Raw genomic sequence first — 17,006 nt, forward strand, 5'->3', positions numbered from 1 at the left:
AGCAGAAGTGAAGCAAGCTACTTCTGGCAAAACTTGTAATAAATATTAAAACACTGCACTGGGTACCATGAAGTCAGATATCTCATCTTTAGAGCCTAACTCCCTCTTTTCTGAAGACACTAAAGTAATCCGTTAACTTTGTTCCATCAAAGTGCGTTTTGGACATGCCCAGCCCTGGGGGGGAAGAAAAAAAAAAATCTCTGTGGCTGGCAGTAGTCAGTCTGGCTTATTTGGGTTTTTAGATTTTTGCCTGTTTGATATTGATCTTTAGATTTCTTATCTATAGTTGTGAATGGTGTAGTTAAAGCAGTGTTGATTATATATAGGGTTTTTTTCCTGTAGATAAAACTATAAAAACTGACTTTTGGATAAAGTGATATTAGAAAAAGTAGCTCTGCATTCACCAATAGGGTTAGTGCTATAGAGGTGTATGGAATATTACTCACATGTTCTGTGTTTTTTTTTCCCACTCCTTCTAGGACTATCACTGGCAGTGGCGTTCATTTCTCACTAGTGGTTTTACTGCAGTTTATTTCCTAATATATGCAATACATTATTTTTTTTCTAAACTACAAATCACAGGAACAGCTAGCACCATTTTATATTTTGGTTATACCATGATTATGGTTTTGATCTTCTTCCTTTTCACAGGTAAGTATATTGAACCTTAATTTTAAATTTTGAGTCTACCTTTAGCTATGCACAGTAGAATCCTTGACAAAACTTACCTTGTTACAGGATCATAAATTTACATATAAGTCTTTGATCTTTTTTTCCAGGTAGTTGGGTAGCATTTTGCAACTTTGTGCTCACAAATGTTAGTGAAAGAGATTAAGTGAGGATGAGGCAAAACTACTGCTACTTTGAGGTGCAGCCTATAATTAGGTCTTCAAATATGACACCTTTAAACATGATAAATACTTCTCCAGATTTCATTCTTAAGTTAGGCATGTGACAAACTCAATTTTTTTAAATTAGTTGTCTTTGGAGAAACACACTTCAAATCATACACAATCAAGTCTAAGGTTATAGTGTCAATTAAGGAAAAAATGCAGCACTTTGTAGAATAGGAGGAAGAGAGAAGAATAACAGTTGACAGGTAATACTTTTTTTTCCCCTTCTTTTGCTCTCTTCTGGGATTTCTTTACCTTTTGTAGTTGCATTGAAGTGGCTGGGGAAGCAGACAGAACTTCTTAACCATTTTTTGATGCAGTCTTGTCAGAACCTTGTCATCTTTATTGTGAGCTTTTGGAAAAGCACCTGTCTCAGGTGCTGCATTTCAATTTCCTCTTCAGTAAGTGAGATGAAGTCACAAAATCTTCCTTTGTCATCTTCAGTACCAAGACGGGATCTTCAGTCAGACACACGTATTCCTTGTTTGGGGTGCAGGAATGGCGGTGAATATGCAAGAAGTCTCCTTTCAAACCCTCAAACGCAAGAAGGGAGTGACCGCCAAGTCCCCAAAAATCTTAAAAATACTAAATTCTTTCCAGCAGAATGTGATCCGTCTTTGTGGACTTTACCCTACAGAGCAATATTTTTGAAACTATTTTGAACTGATCGATGCTTTAAATGATTTCAAGCTCCCCGTTTATGATGAAGCTTAGTGATTCCTAAGGCTTTGGTATGTATTTATGTATACAGCTATAAAGGCTGTATTTTGAGGCCTGCTAGAACACAAATGGCTTGTCATTGGAGCTTTTAATACAGATCCCACTACAACTATAAATAGAATTCTCAGTTGCATAGGAGAACAAAAAAAAAAAAACCTAGTGGGAAAAGAACTGACATTGAGAACAGTGTTCATTTTAAGAGTAACAGAATATTACTTTCAAAGACATCACCGCTTCAGCGTGGGAAATACTGAAGCTGTTTGTGCACCACGACTGAATGCAGATGATGATGAACAGGAGCAAGAGCCTGCAAGGAGTTTCTTGGGTCATTGCCTGTTAAAAGGAGGGAATGAGATTTAAGTATGTTATATAATCTCTTTGAAAAGTGATCAAGCTGTGTTCCGAAAGTGGTTAGTTCTAACTTCCATCCTTCTTTTTCAGTCAGTCTAATGTGTTTTGGCGTTGCCTGCGGGTATTTTGTAATTTACACATCATCTCTACTTTTATTTATATTTTGTGTACTGGTTAGCAAGTCATTCTGAATGCATAGATCAGAGATTCTGCCTCCCTTTCTCACTCCATTTTATTTCTTACCCTGCCTTTCTCTTAACCTTTATTTCTGATCTGAGTTTAGTAATAGTCTCATAGGACTGAATAATTTAAGAATGCATGGTTGTTCAACTAGAAATGAATGTGTTCTGCTGTATGTAGATCAATTTTAAATGCAGTGCAAACTTACAAAGTAACCTGAAAAAATAATTAGGCTTTACATGAGTGTAAGGTCAATTAATTTAGTTTTACTAGCTTTTCCAACAGATAGTCAGCATGTCTGCCAAACAGTTTTGGCCAACACCAGAATTGTGTTACCCTGTCTTCTTTGTTCAGTCTGTTTAGTTTGAATCCATGCAGTATTTCTGGAGTGTACATGTTCGAGATAAAGGGGATTTACACTAAATTTTCTATGCTGAGACTTGGCTTAGCTAAGGTACCCGTATCGTTTCCATCTTTTGCCCTTATTCTTTCAAGTCAGCCAAGTCACATGACGTCATCTAGAGGCAGTAAGATGTGTCCAGTGCATCCCCCTTTTCTTTTGCTCACATGTTCACTTCCAATTGACCAGTTGTCTGTGCAGTGCCTGCCAGCAAATCTGGGGAGTCCTGTTCAGGGTAGGTTCACAAGCGTGCAAAGAAGAGGTGGTTTCCTCTCAGACCCCTTCAGAAGCTTTCCATGGTAGTCATTTGTATGCAGTTGGGACAGTGGAGACATGAGTTATGCTGTGCAACTTGAACTAAGCTTTCAGGCTTTGTATGCTTTCATTTTTTGAAATTTTCAGTTTCTGTATTGAAATTAGGGGAGAATACATGTGAAGTTAACCATAACCAAACAGTTAGAACTTTGAAATGTCACGTGCTTAACGACTTTTTTTATCTACTTCCCGCATGATTAAGTGCAAATTATCTTTCAGTTTGAGGGAGTAGTCCTGTTTCTTAAGATTTAAGAATAGTTTTGTCCATTTAGATTGTTGTGCATTCAAAGATGGATATGTTCGGTTCTCTGAGATTTACTGAAGTGCTTTGAGATAAGGTTTTACAGAAAATCTTAGAGGCAGGGTAAAGGGACAGGCAGTTCTTCTCTAGTTTCTTGAACAAAAAAGCATTATTAGCAATTTAGCAAAAACTGTTCCTAAAGGCAACTGACTTCCTGTGTCAGGATGATAAAGAAGCTAAAAAGAGAAAGTCATAATTGTTGTATCAAAACTATTCTGCTGCTGCTTACTCATCTGTTAAAAATCATTGGTATCAGGAAGGGTTTTGACGGTGCCCTGCTGCTATGTCAGTGTAACACATGCTTCAGGCACTTGCATCCATACTGCATTCCAGGTCATTGATCAGGCTCAGCAGGCAAAATACTGGGAGCTACATGACAAATCTTTGATTCACAGCTGGGACCACAACTACGTATCATAGTAAATGAGTCAGTTAAACATCAGTAGTTTAGCAAGCGTGAAGGGAAAAAAAAAAAAAAATACCACGGTATCATTCATGGTTCCTTCCAAGCTTGTGTAGTGAATGAGTTAGCACACAACTTTTGTTGTGCCTCTTATCAGATCTAAAATAAAGGCTGGGGTTTTTTTCTTTAAAGAACTTACTTGGCTCTTGCGTAAGTTAAGGCTATGATTTTAGAAGAGGTACTCGGGCAAAAATCAAATAATCTTCAGGGTTTTTTTTCCTGTCCTAGTTTTTGTGGGAAGTGAGGGTTCCCATAACAGGTGTTCTGAGCTGCTGAGTCCTTTGTCGTTCTGATCGAGGCTGCATTTTGAAGCAATACAGTTAGATTAATAAAGCCCAACTGTATTAACTACTTTGTTAAAAACTTCTGTTGGAGTTTCACAAAGAGAAGGGGTGGAGCTATTTTTCTTCAGCTAAAAGGCTTTTAAGTTATCAGGGAAACAGTCTTCAGCCTTAAATTTCAGTTCAAGTTTGCTTCAACCCTTTGACTGCCTTAAGTATTTCAGAAGTGTTTATTTCTGAGGTGTGTAACACTTGTTTTCAGTAGGAAGTACAAGTTGCGTAGTAACTACGCTGTGGTTTGAAGCTAACTTGATTCACACGGAAGAAAAGGTAGTGCTCTGATTTTTCCAAGACCTTAAAGTATAACTGAGAAATGGGAACTCCTTTTGATGCTGTCAGTCTAATTGGTTTATTAAATATAATAACAATATTCTGACCAGCTGAGCAGATCAGGTAAAGTGTGTGACTTGTCACTGCAGAAGGGTGAAATGGAGCAATGTGAAGGAGTTGGACTGGGGAATAATGAAACAAAGCACAAATATGTAGGAAGAAAAATAACACAGAAGCATCTTAAAACAAGAGTCTTCCATGTATTCAGCTCCACAATTGTGAAAATAATGAGATATTTTATATAGTAGTTGATGCTTATAAAGACCAGATACTGTCTATAACTTTCTATTATCCGATCTGATGGAGGTACTGAAGACTAAAGATAGCAGCTTGTGTATAATAGATCCTGATTTATGAAGTACAGGTAGAAATGGATGTCTCCTGTGTCAGTTTTCCTAAGTGTAACATTTTGTAACTTTTTTTTTTTTTAGGGACAATTGGATTCTTTGCATGTTTTTGGTTTGTAACCAAAATATACAGCGTGGTGAAAGTTGACTGAAGAGACCAATGTAAAGAATTAACAAGGAAGAGGTTTAATCTTCGTTAACGTAACTTAAAGACCTGGTCTAGTTGATGAACTTGAGCTTTGTCAGAAGTATTGGCTTCCTGTTCTTTGAGAATGATACTGGATATGCAGCTGCCCCAAACACTTTTTCCACTAACGCGTTAGTATTGTGACTTAACAACCTGTTTTCCTGCAGATCTTAATGAAGATCAGAGTTACAATATTTATGCATTTGTAAATACAACTATACTTTAAAAGAGCTGTTAAATTCTAATGGCAGAGTAGAAGTGGCTGCATTACACAACTTAATGATACTTCTGATCAAAGTACAACTGTAAATAGGTTTTTCTAGCTCGGTAGGTGGGATGAATTATTTTTCTTTGAGGGAAATGAGAACTTTTTATTATGCTAACTTTGAAGGATGACTCTAAGAAGTGTTGCTTTTAGTTTGGATGTGATTTTTATTTTTTACTGGTGTTATGTCCATAAATATTCCGATTTCTGTGACTTCATTAGTTTCAGTGTTCTTGGCCTTTTAAACTATGTGCCTCTGAGTCCTTGAATTTATAAATTCATAATCTAATAAATATTGTAAAAATGTCTTCAGTGGCTTATTACATATTATAAGTTCGTAAAAATATGTAAATACAATTATATTGAAGACAGATGCTTAAAGATCGCATAGAGTATTTTACAGCATTTTCTATGGTTTAATGTATCTTGACACACCCTTAGATCTGCAAGAAATGTTATTTGTGCTACATGGCTATGACACTGAAATGTGATTGTGGCGCATGAGAATTAAATTATCCACACATTTAACAAAACCACTCTGCAGCATTAATCCAGTCCTTAACCCAGGTACATTTTCAGAGATTGCTATGGAATTGTCCGTATGTTGAGAAGATCCTGTAATGCATGACAGCATTCTCTGCTGATCTTGCTTTTAAAAGGTCTCGATGATGCATATTCTATACGGCAACTATTGTTGATTGTACTTAATGTAGGTTAAAAAATAAAAGAAAATTACTATTTTTGCCTTATATTAAGAGACTAATGTCGATTTTGGATGACTAGCATTAAACCTATATTTGCTTTTTTTGAAAATGGAGTATTTTGTTCATATGTTAGTCAGTAATTTTAGACTCGTAGCACAATTTGGCTTTTGGTATGTTTTCACAAGCCTGAGAAAGTTTTATTTAAAACTAAACTTCATGTACCAATTGCCATTCACGAGGTTGGGATTTTTTATTCTTACTGATTTGCTTTTCTAAAAGACCTTAACCTAATAACGCTTGAGTATTGAACCCAATAAAAATATCTTTGGTTAAGGTAACTTGTCATTATTAACCTCCTAAAAGCTGGTAAAGACTAGGTAAAGGTAAAAAGGCTTCAGGTGACATTTCCTCCGTTGCTGTGCTCCACAGCCCCTCCCAGATGAATCGCTCCTATGCTCTGCCCATCCCCAACCACAGCCCTGTTCAGATGTTGTGGACAGATTTGTTCTTACGCCCCTCCCCACATGCAGTCACCAGGAAATGCTGATTTCAGATAAATCTTCCATGGTTTATGTTCAAAACAGGAAAAGGGTGAGTGTGGTAAGTGTTTGTTCTTTACTAATGCAGTGAGCTGTAGTGTGACTCTTGATTTAAATTTTAAGAAGTATAAAACTGAATATTCTTAATATCCCTGGGTTTGTGATCACCTGCTCTATGTATAGTTGCTGCTCAGAATCCGCAGTAGTTATTACACAAATGGGAATGCTTATTTTGAGAAACTTGAATCCGTTGTCCGTTATTGGAATATGAATATAAGTGCTTGAGAATTTCAGTGTAGTGATATGGAAACAGATTTTTGTGATGTATTTACAAGTGCTGTTTAAAAATCAGGTTAACAGAAGTGAGATGTAGCCACTGTGGTACGTACATGGGTTTGAAACTGATGGGTGTACATCCCTTATTTTGCTACAGACTAGCTGACAAGTCATGGCAGCTTCTCAAGTATCTTATTTTCACCTTTAAAGGCAGTTTGAGAAGCGTGTTGTTCTCTCCTGGAATCTAAACCTATTGCATGCACAGGTTTTCAAGCAGCCTTGCCTTGTAATGATTGCAGCTGGTTTGGAATTTGAAATGGTTAGGTGTCAGTGCGCAGCGCTTGAGACAATCCAGAAAGTTTAATACATCACAGATTTTACAGAAGAGCTATTCTAAAGTTGTCCCTTCCCTTGAAACCCATTATTGCCTCAGAAAATTTTACAAGTTTTTCTAGTATTTAGGCTTCTGGTGTGTGTTAGGGCATCCAAATGTTCTACTGTGTACCGTATCTGTTCTTCAGACTTCTTGGGAGGCCTCGGTTTTTGTCTAAACTTTCAAAATACTGGCCTCTTCCAAAATCTTTCTGTGCTGCCAGATATTTTCTTAAAATGCAGTTATTGCACAGACATCTGAGAAACTATAAATTATTAGGAAAGTTAAGATGTAGGAACAAATTGCTGAGCTGCATAAAGACGGAGCAGATTTAGACAAAATACACTTCAGACCAGTGTCGATTTTTTGGTGGCTGGTAAATAATTTTAAAGCCGGTTCTTCGGAGTCTGAAAAAAGTGACCATCATTGCCAAGTTTACTCTGAAAGTAATCCTCAGTCGTGTTTTGAAAACATGATGTGGGAGTTAGTGGTTTGGTTTTCTTTCTCTAAGAAAGAAAAAAGCAGCTTTATGGCAAGCTGTATCTCATGGCAACCAGCCTGGTCCATCTTTAGCCTGGTAGCTTCACTTCTTACTGAAATGCTTCGCTGTGTTTGTAAGAGTTCTTAGATTTTTTGCTGTCATACAGATCGCGTGTGCCCTCAGCTGCTTTGCTGGAGTCTTGCAATCGTATCACAAATCTTAGTTGACTGTGAGCCAGTCACAGACAATATCTTCACGGCTTTTGTGCCGTTTTCACTTAAAAGGCAGTGAGGGATGGCTGGGAAAGGCTGAGGTCATCAGTGCAATCTGCTGCTTGCTGCTTACCTTTCTCCCGTTTTGCAGTTTTGCTTAGGATTGCTTGAAAACAGATTTCCTTGTGATTCAACCCTCTGTTGTTCCTGCGAGTGCGAAGAGCAGTGGTTACCCTACCTCGCTCTTGCAAATAGCACAGCCTTTCCTATTTGAACTCAGCTACCCTGAATGTGTGTGGTTACGGGCGTGACGCAGATGTAGCACCAAGCACAAAGGTGTAGACAGCGTCGTGGAAGCTGTAGATGTGTTCCCATGTTACTGTCCCTTTGGGGCTTTGAGGCGTTCAGAGTGATGGTGTCACGCAGACGTCCATCAGTATTTGTGGAGGGAGGAGAAAGCCTGTCCTGTGTGGGACGGTGAGAAGAGGTAGGTGGTTGTTGGGTACAGAGGTGGAAGGAAGGCAACAAGTTTCTCTGCCATTGCCTAAAAAATGCTTTAAGTGGGTACTTTAGTCCCATCACGTGTGGTTCCTGTGTTTTCTTCAGGAAAAGTAAGTCTGGAAGAGAAGTGAGGAATAGAGGGCAGATGGAATTCAGGCAGGCGTCTGAGGGCTCAGAGTTGCACTGATGTGGATAACCAGTTTGAAGGGACAGGAAACACAGTTCAAGTCCTGTTTGAACTGACGTACAAATCAAACGTGTTGTGGATGAGAAACGCCGTTTTACTAATAGCAATAAAGGCAAAAATACCAATCTCTAAACTAAGAAAAGCAGGCTGGACAGCCATCTGTGCTTCAGGCAAGGTTGGGGAGGAGCGAGAGACTTTGAAAGGTAGTGGTTTTGGTGTATCTGACTTTGGCCAGTAAGAGTGTGAAATTGTGGCTGAGTATTTCCGCAAAGCTTTGTCAGATTGCTGGGGAGGGGTTGCTGTAGCCAAGCCTGGCTATGATAGCAGTGCCCAGTAAGTGAAAACTGAGGTTGCTCGGTGAATTGTTACTCAGCTGATAAAGAGCTTGAGTTTCACAGGTAAGGAATAAGGTGCATGGAGTCTTGGAGTGGAAGTATGGTAAATCCGTAACGGCTGGTAGAAAATTTTGTGTTTCATGGTTGATAAAACGTGATTTTCTTTTTTTTCCTTCTTCTTCTTTTTTTTTTTTTTTTTTTTTAATGGAATGTTACTGCAGTTTTGGATTTAGTTTTCCTGCTCCAGGAATATATGAGCTAAAATGTTGATAAGCTTAGCTGGTGTGGGACACATGTGACTGTGACATGTGCCATGAAGTTACATGCCATCCTCTTTCTGTGCCTTACCTGTTTGGACGACAGCTTCATTTCTGGAGGCAGCTGGATCTCCAGCTCCAAGAGCTCATCACAACTAAGTATTTTCGTAAAGGAAAGAAGATTGCTTGTGCAGAGATGTTCTAGTCTTCTCCCAGATACACTGTTTCCTACAATTCACCTCTAATTTAGTTTTTTATTCTCAGTATCTCGCTGTTTCTCCTTCTGCCAGACAGTTAAAAGCGATCTACTTCTGTATCTCCATAAATCTGACTCCTGAAATATTTCTCCTATTACCTCATAGATTGAGTTTGAGCACATGTGCGTACACAAGTGTATGACATTTCAGACTAAAGCACAAATCTTCAGGGATTACTGAGAGACTTAATTTATTGGTCAATTATTGTATGGCTGCCATCATTCACTTTCTTTCTTATTTGAAACATCTGGAGCTCGCTGCTGATGGGATGAGAGTAGTTAGTTGCTTGTCAGTCAGGTATGCCAGAAGATTACAAATGAAACCTGTCACGTTTGGGTGATGGCACATCGCCCCTTCACAGGATTCCAGCACTTTCAACGAAAATGCAGTCTAAATTCTGCCTTCCCGCCAGAGGTATTTTAGCATCACCTGCTGGCCACGGCACGCATGAACTTAAAAAGTGCAGGAGCAGAGTTAAGGGGGCGATAGGAAGGTTTTACCGAAGTACTCTATTGGAGGAGCTCATCCTTAACATTATATCTTTAAATATGTAGGCTCAATTCAAAGTTTCTGGAAGTAGGCAGCCAAAAATCAAGGCAAAGAGCAATAACAGTAATTATACAAGTAATTTCTCATTGAAGGTGCTAAAAATGTGTCTCCTAGTATGGGCACACAGCTAGCAAGGGTCCTTTAGAATGAGCTGTATTTCAGATAGACAGCCTCGCTTTATAAGGATGAATTGTTCTTACTCGGGTGCCGACTCTGATACCTTTGGCCAGTTTTTCTAAGTTGACTAAAAAGGGGATGCTTCAGAGGGGGCCCCGCAGAGCGGCCTGAAAGGCTGCTCAGCCTGGGTGGTGAGACGGGCCGAATGCTGTGTCCCAGCTTCATACGTTCAATAGCGTCAAGTCCTCGTTTTTTAACAGTTCAGCACGACTGGTGTTTTGCTGCTGGTGGTGCAAGGTTACTTGGGCTTGTGTGGGTTTTGGGGGGGTATTTTGGTTGGTTGTTGGTGTGTTTTGGTGGGTTTTTTTAATTGATCTCAAGTCAAGAAGACAGTAGATTTATTTTTTATTCTCTATTTTGGGGAAATTATTAATGTAGAGAAAACATTCTTCCTGATATTTTTCCCAGCTCTCCGTGACTGTCTTTTGATGTGTTCACAATCACCTATTCAGTTGAGGTATGTAAAATCATAGAATAAACCGACTCTGCCGCGATTGTGTGAGGAAGAAGAGGTGCACATGATGACCTCCCAACAGGGCCGGCACACGCACCTGCACAGTCTGGCTGCTGCTTGCCCTCAGCATCACCGGAGACGGGCGAGCTTCCCATTCGCTGGAGGATGGCGAAGGCAAGCGGGCCGTGTCCCGCTCCTGCCTGTTGCGTGCACTGGGAATGAGTCGCTCTGGGATACAGCTGAGGAAGTCAGTGGGCTGACGGGGGGGCCTGTTCTCACCGTTCGTGGCCCAGAGGTACAAGAAGCAGTAGGGTTGTGACGTTTCTTCTCTAGCCTTGCTTTGGAGCTACTCAGTGGAGCAATCAAGGTCAAATCTGTTTCCTACTTTTTTCTGCAGGTTTCCACAAAAAGTCCTAACCGCTCTCCCTGGAAACTGCTCGTCTCTGCCCAGTGCAGCAAGGCTAGTGAGACAGCTGAGAAGAAATGGATGTTTTGTTCTGTCACCCTTTTACCCGCTGTCTCCAGGCTGTAGTGACAGCAACAGAGCTAAATCACACAATTATGCATGTTCTCCTGCTGCATGATGTCAGATCAGTGCAGCCCCGCGGCAGGTGGAGGGCAAGGCAAAGGGAAGCAGCGGGTGGCTTCAAATTTACAGTTTATCCCAGAAAGCAGGGTGACTGTAGTAACTCTGGACAAAAATGGCAGAAAGGAAGAAAGGCTTCCTTCCCTTCAAGAAGAACAATGTCCAGACCCAGGAGGGGCAAAGCCCAAACAAAGAATTGATTAGTGTACCAGGAAAACATCAGTTTATTAAACGCAAGTCTTTTCTGTTGGTCTGTTACTAGTTTCAAGCTGGGGGGTTTTGCTGGAAGAGGCATCTTGGATCCAGAAGAGAATTTCTGAAGAGAGTAAGACAGGCAGACAAATTTAGGCAGATTAGGAACGTGGCTAAATCCCCAGAGCTTCTTTTGACCAGTGGATTATTTTGGGGTTATTATGTCTTATCTTTCTGTCTTTTGAAGTAGCTTTACCCACAGAGGTTTGTGAAGACCATTGCTGCACAGAATGGGATGGAACTTGCAGTCTTAGTGTTTTCTTGGACAGGACACCATTTCCTGTCCCACTCATCTATGACACCAGAGAATTGCTGGTAAAATACTCTGAGCAAGCCATCTCCCATGTGATTTGGTGCAGAAATATGCTTCTGCGTGCTGTAAGACAAGTCCCTGTGCACGATGTCCAAACAAACAAATACCCAGGAGGAGGCCCCACAGACAGAGGCGGTCTGGTGGGCCATCTCCGTGCAGGACCGGGAAGGGAAAACTGTAGCCTTCGAGTCCTCAATGAAAACATTGCCAAAGAAAAGGGGGATAAATAGGAAATGGAAGTTGCATGAAAACCGTTAGCGTTCTAGGGCTGCAGCAAAGACAAATACTCCGTCTTGCACTTTTACTCAACTTTGAATCTTGCAGCCTGAGCAAATGTAGAGAAGCTGCAACACTACTACTTTGTATATGGTATATAGCAGAAATCTACCTCCGTTTGGGGCCAGTCACGCCAAAAGAAGTTCATGGAAGAACAAATAAATATGCTCTTAGAAAGTTTACAGGAGTCAATAAAAGAGCTCTATTTACCACAGTTAAGCTCCAAGGGAAAATCTGCGTTGGCTGGAATGAAAGGGAAAAGGAACCAGGATAATTTCAAAATTTAAGATGATGCAAAGTTTAAATTGTATTAAAATAATTTTATTGGTGCAGAGGATTTACTAGATGTTTTTGTTGGGTTTTAGTAAATTTATTGGGACTATCAAGGACTTATGCATTTCTGGAAAGTCATGATGCAGAAGCTGATGTTAAAGAAGTTTGTTCTTGTTAATGGGGTCAAAACCATAGGACAGAGTATAAGAAAAGTACTGTCCTAACCCAGCCTGGGCAAGACCACTGTGCAGTGCTGACCTTCCATTACCTCCTGTCATGGGCACACTGTTACACGGCTCTGTTGCCTCCTTCAGTTACAGATCTTTGAAGACAGTGAAGAGCCTGAGATCATCCCCTCAGCCCTACCAAGCTCTGCTCTTCTGTGAGGCCACAATCTGATAATGTTTCATTTCAGACTTCCACGACCCTTTTGGCCACCTCTTTCAGCTCCTCCTTGGGCACAGTGGCAGCAAGCTTCCCTTTCCCAACATACCCACCAGCACAAGAGAGGGCCTCCTACACTTTGCTGCTCCCTAAAACTCACAAACTCCACCACGCCAGGCTTGATGTTCCTACTACGTGTCATGTGTAGAAACACCATTTTTATTTCAGGGGCTGAGCTGATACTTAAAAAGCAGCCAAGGCCAGCAGATCCCGTACTACACCCTCCCCAGCAATCCCACTATACCCGTGGCAAGTGCTGGCCTTAGCTCTCCATGGGGCACCAAGCCCAGCAGCTGGCTGGAGCACAGTAAGTCAGCCTGTCTTGGGAGAGGCTGGCTTCTTCCCCCACGTAGCACAAGTCAGAGGGCCTGTTTTGGACATGTTTCAGCCCTTCGCATTTATTTGTGTGGATGAAAACACATATTTTTTTCCTTTTATTTTTTAACACAACTTCGAGGCAGTAGTTGCATATTGATGAGTGGAGGCATAGGAAGAAGCCAGCATTTGCCACCACACCTTGCCGGCAGTGGCAACATCCACAGCAGGGGCAAAAGAGATTGGATAGGGTTAACAAATTAGAGACTAGTAATTATAACCCACCCCTTTCATTATAACCTCAGTCAATTTTTTTTCCACCATTTCTCTGCCTACCCTGTGAGCAGTTTGGGGGGTTGGTTTGGGTTTTTTTTTTTTTCACCATTAGTTGATGCTTGTTTTCACAGAAACTCCCAGAGCTACCTGCCAAAATTTCGGTTAAAACCTCTAGGTTGGTGTTAATAATTAACACCCAGTGGTCTTTGGGAAGCAGCATGGAAGTCTGTAGTGAAGGATCATGGACTGGTGTAATCCAGTTACCCTTTGGCATTTTTGAGGGGCGAGGTATATTCCTGTAGATGAACACTGACAATATTTTTACACATGGAAGAGATTGAAATTGTACTATGGCCACCAAGTGTAGCAGTCTCATTTTCAACTATTCTGTTAAAAACTGGGTAACTAAAGGCTATTCCTAAATATCCCAAAGCCATAATGGTTAATCAGGCCAACCGTTGTTACAGGGGAAATATACAGGTGGCTGTCATAGTAGCTGTCACTCACAGCAGCACTGAGTATAAATCAAAGCATTAAAATAACAAACAGAAGAGGAAAGCTGGGCTGCAGAAGGATTATCCTGGGTCCCATCCCTACTGAAAACACCACATGACCTTCTTCACAAAATGGTAGTCAAAGAAAATCACTTGGTTGCATGGCAGTGCACGTTCCCCTGGTGACACTCTGGAAGGCAGCCTCTTCTCAAAAATACTCCTGCTAGAGTTTTTTCTTGTACACTTGGCACACAGATTTCTCATGGAAGTTTATTTCTGTATTTCTGTAGTTTATGATCTTTTTTTGAAGACTGTGGACTGCTGCCACTATGGCTGACAATGACTTTCTGTGGTATATGGTGTACATCTACTGGTCAAAATAATGTGTAATTTTTACTTTCAGTTTAACTTAGGTTTAATTGTCTCGATTTAAGCCTCTTGTGCTAACACTAAGCTGCTTTTGTTTTTACTTTGGATCCAATAATTTTAATGTTTCCTCCATATGGCAGTGGGTTTTTGAAGGAAAAAACAAGGTCTGAGACGGAGTTATTTGAATGGATTGAAATTAGGAAAGCGAAACTAAACGTATAAATAGGAACTGACAGGCTAATGTGACATATATGTAGGGAATTTCTGCATGATATAAACATATTCAAAAATTTGTCAAAATTTTTCACATCTTATATTCAGCCTTTCTGTGTCTACAGTGGATTTTCTACACCTTCAGCAGCTGCTGCATAAGCAGCACAGCTACTCTAACAGTTATAAAACACATTTCAGAGATTCTAAACAATGAATTACGCCTCCTTGTCAAAAGTATTTATGTCAAGCATAACTGGGCTGTGGGCTTATTCTGTGAGTGTGGTGTACTTTGTTGGCCAAGTTTCCTTTCTAGTCAGTTGGAGGTATTAGCACAGGGAGAAATACGGGTCTGCCAATGCAGTTTTTTAGCCAAATAGGTATATTGGTAAATATTCTTCCTTTGAGAATATTTAACATTTATTAAATTGGTAAAAACAATGTTGCTTTACCTGGAGTCTGAAATCTGGGATCTCTTCCTGTTGTGGCTGTGTCCTGTGAGACCGGGCTGGGGAGCTTTGCTCCCAAAGGTGGTACATCAAAGACTATATTCCTGTTAGATCTGCTGGCTGAAATGTTCGTTAGACCAGCCTGAACTCATTTCACTTCAAATATGCTAGGTTAGCCAAGATCTCCTACTTAAACCTACTGATTTCAACTAAAGACCTTTGGGAGCAATCGTGCAATCCTTTCTCTCAAGTCACCGGGCAGTTCAAGAGGTCCTTGGAGGTAGCAGTAGGTCATATAACCACAACTGATGCAAATCCACCTGAAACAGAGTCTCTACATTGCTTTAGTTAAAGCACAACTCTCTTTTCCCTGTAAAGAAGACGTGAGATATGGGAGTGGCTAGTTGGCATGTTTCTGCATCTGCTAGCATTCCTCTACTTGCATTTAAGCTGTAGATTGCTCTCCACAGCTGGGCTCTAAGGTGGGAAGTTTTTCAGTCCTTGGCTGATCAACAAGTAGCCCAAGTTGTTAAGAGAACAAATTTTCTCCCATGTGGTAGCCATATGATGATCTCTGTGAAATGATCGATGATTCTGGACTAGTCGATGGCAGAAAATGTTTACATGTCATTAAAATACTTGTGACAACTGTTACTTTTCATGTCACGTCAGTTACAAAACTGAAGATTAAATGGAAAGTGTATTTTCAATATACTCCTGTAACATCAGTCATTGTGAGGCTACTGAGATGCGGGGGCTGTGTGTTCCTGTTTGGCGCGATAAATGTGGATGACAAAGTCAGAGGATGCTTCATTCTATTCGGGATCTGTGAGCAGCACTGAATTCACATCTGCCTTGTCCACGTGGAGGTCTTCGGAGATCTCCCAGCTTGATCCTGCTGTGGCGCATGGCACTGAGCAGTGATGACTCAGTGAGGGGGCTACCTGGCATTTTTACCTCTCCAGCCCAATGAAATGAACAGAAAAAGGCCCAATTCTAATTCATACAAAGAGGGGAAGGAAAATTTAGTCTTTAAAATCCTAGCCAAGACAGAACATGGCGTGCAAAGTGCTTCTGTGCATTGGCAAGGGATTCCCAGGGGCCAGAGCGCACTTGAGCACCTGCGTGGAGCCTGAGGGAGTTCTGCTACCAGCAGTAACGGTCTGTGCTTAAGGGCAGGGGTATAACAAAATCACGTCCCAGTGTTCATCTGATGGAGGGTCTGTGCTTCTTGGAGGGATGCATGGGTACCTGCATTATTTGAGGAAAACAAAATCATTGCACTTGGTGTTTCCTGCATCAAAAACAATCACAAAATCTTATCACACTTGCTAAATCCTTTTGTTCTCTTTATAAAAATGAGAAAGCGACCTCATTGATGTGAGACACTAGCCTTTGGATTATTAATGATCTTTGGAAAACTATTTTATTTTGAGATACACTGCTTTCTGACATGACAGAAACAGTAGCATCTAAATGATGTTTCAGAGTCTATAAACAGAATAATAAATTCAGAGTGTGCACTGTATTCAGAACATGTATTCTTACCTTCGTGATCTTGGCAAAATTACTGGTTGAGAAAATCTTATTAGAAATCAGGGGTTTTTTTTTTGGTTTTCTTTATTTTTTTTCCTTTTGGCATTAAAGGATAATGTACTACATACAGTCTTTTATATAGGGACTTCAGAAATGTTAAAAAATGATGGAAAGTCTGTTAAAGTGGTAGGTAGGCAGGCTAGGTTTAACTTCTCTAAAACTTCTTTAAATGTTTCTTTCATTTATTATTATATTGGAGTGTAACTTCTGAAACTAGCAGCAACCTAATCCAAATCGCTAGTCGCACAGGGCTAAGTTACAAAAGACTTTTTTACTAGGGAGAAGTAAAAGCTAAGTTGTACAAACCTTTAGTTTAGGATTAGATGAAAATTGGACACTCCTTAAATGTTGCCTCACAGAGAGCTGTACAGGGAAATTGATTCATCAAAGCCTGCAAGCTTTTTTCTGGATATTTTCCCCTCCAGTTTTCCGGTGCCAACTCCCCGGTTCTGTGGCCACAGATGCTCTTTCAGAGCTGCACTGAAAAGCGGCCAGAGGTCCTTCTTTTCTTTCACGGTGATTCAGGTGATACTTTTTAGAATACAAAGGCTTCTTGGTCCCTGCTGCACTACCCTGTGCACGAGCATCATTGCCTACAAGTACAATAGTTTTCCCTACATGCAACTCACGCTTGCTCCCAAAGCGATGCCTTTGTGGACGCCTTGTGCTGACTGTATTTGTTGTGCCCTTCTGCATGGGGTTTCATAAGCTTCTAACAAGCCACAGCATCGTATGTCCAGGGGCTGGGCAGATGTAGG

General features: G+C 40.6%; 1 protein-coding gene across 2 annotated transcripts in view; it reads left to right on the top strand.

Annotated features, from left to right (window-relative positions):
• The window catches only part of TM9SF2 (transmembrane 9 superfamily member 2), a 28,053-nt gene extending 22,143 nt beyond the window's left edge, over positions 1 to 5,910 (top strand). Inside the window, exons 16-17 of one of the 2 annotated variants that reach the window (XM_086482054.1) lie at positions 480 to 651; positions 4,726 to 5,910. In XM_086482054.1, the coding sequence (XP_086338180.1) occupies positions 480 to 651; positions 4,726 to 4,793 (240 nt within the window). In that variant the 3' untranslated portion in view covers positions 4,794 to 5,910. Of the gene's footprint in view, positions 1 to 479; positions 652 to 1,337; positions 1,618 to 4,725 lie in introns of those variants that run through there. The other variant, XM_086482055.1, reaches the window with a different exon arrangement.
• The last annotated feature ends 11,096 nt before the right edge of the window (positions 5,911 to 17,006 follow it).

The sequence above is a fragment of the Leptosomus discolor genome, chromosome 1 (assembly GCF_034619465.1).
Source record: "Leptosomus discolor isolate bLepDis1 chromosome 1, bLepDis1.hap2, whole genome shotgun sequence".
In the NCBI taxonomy this organism is placed as follows: domain Eukaryota; kingdom Metazoa; phylum Chordata; class Aves; order Leptosomiformes; family Leptosomidae; genus Leptosomus; species Leptosomus discolor.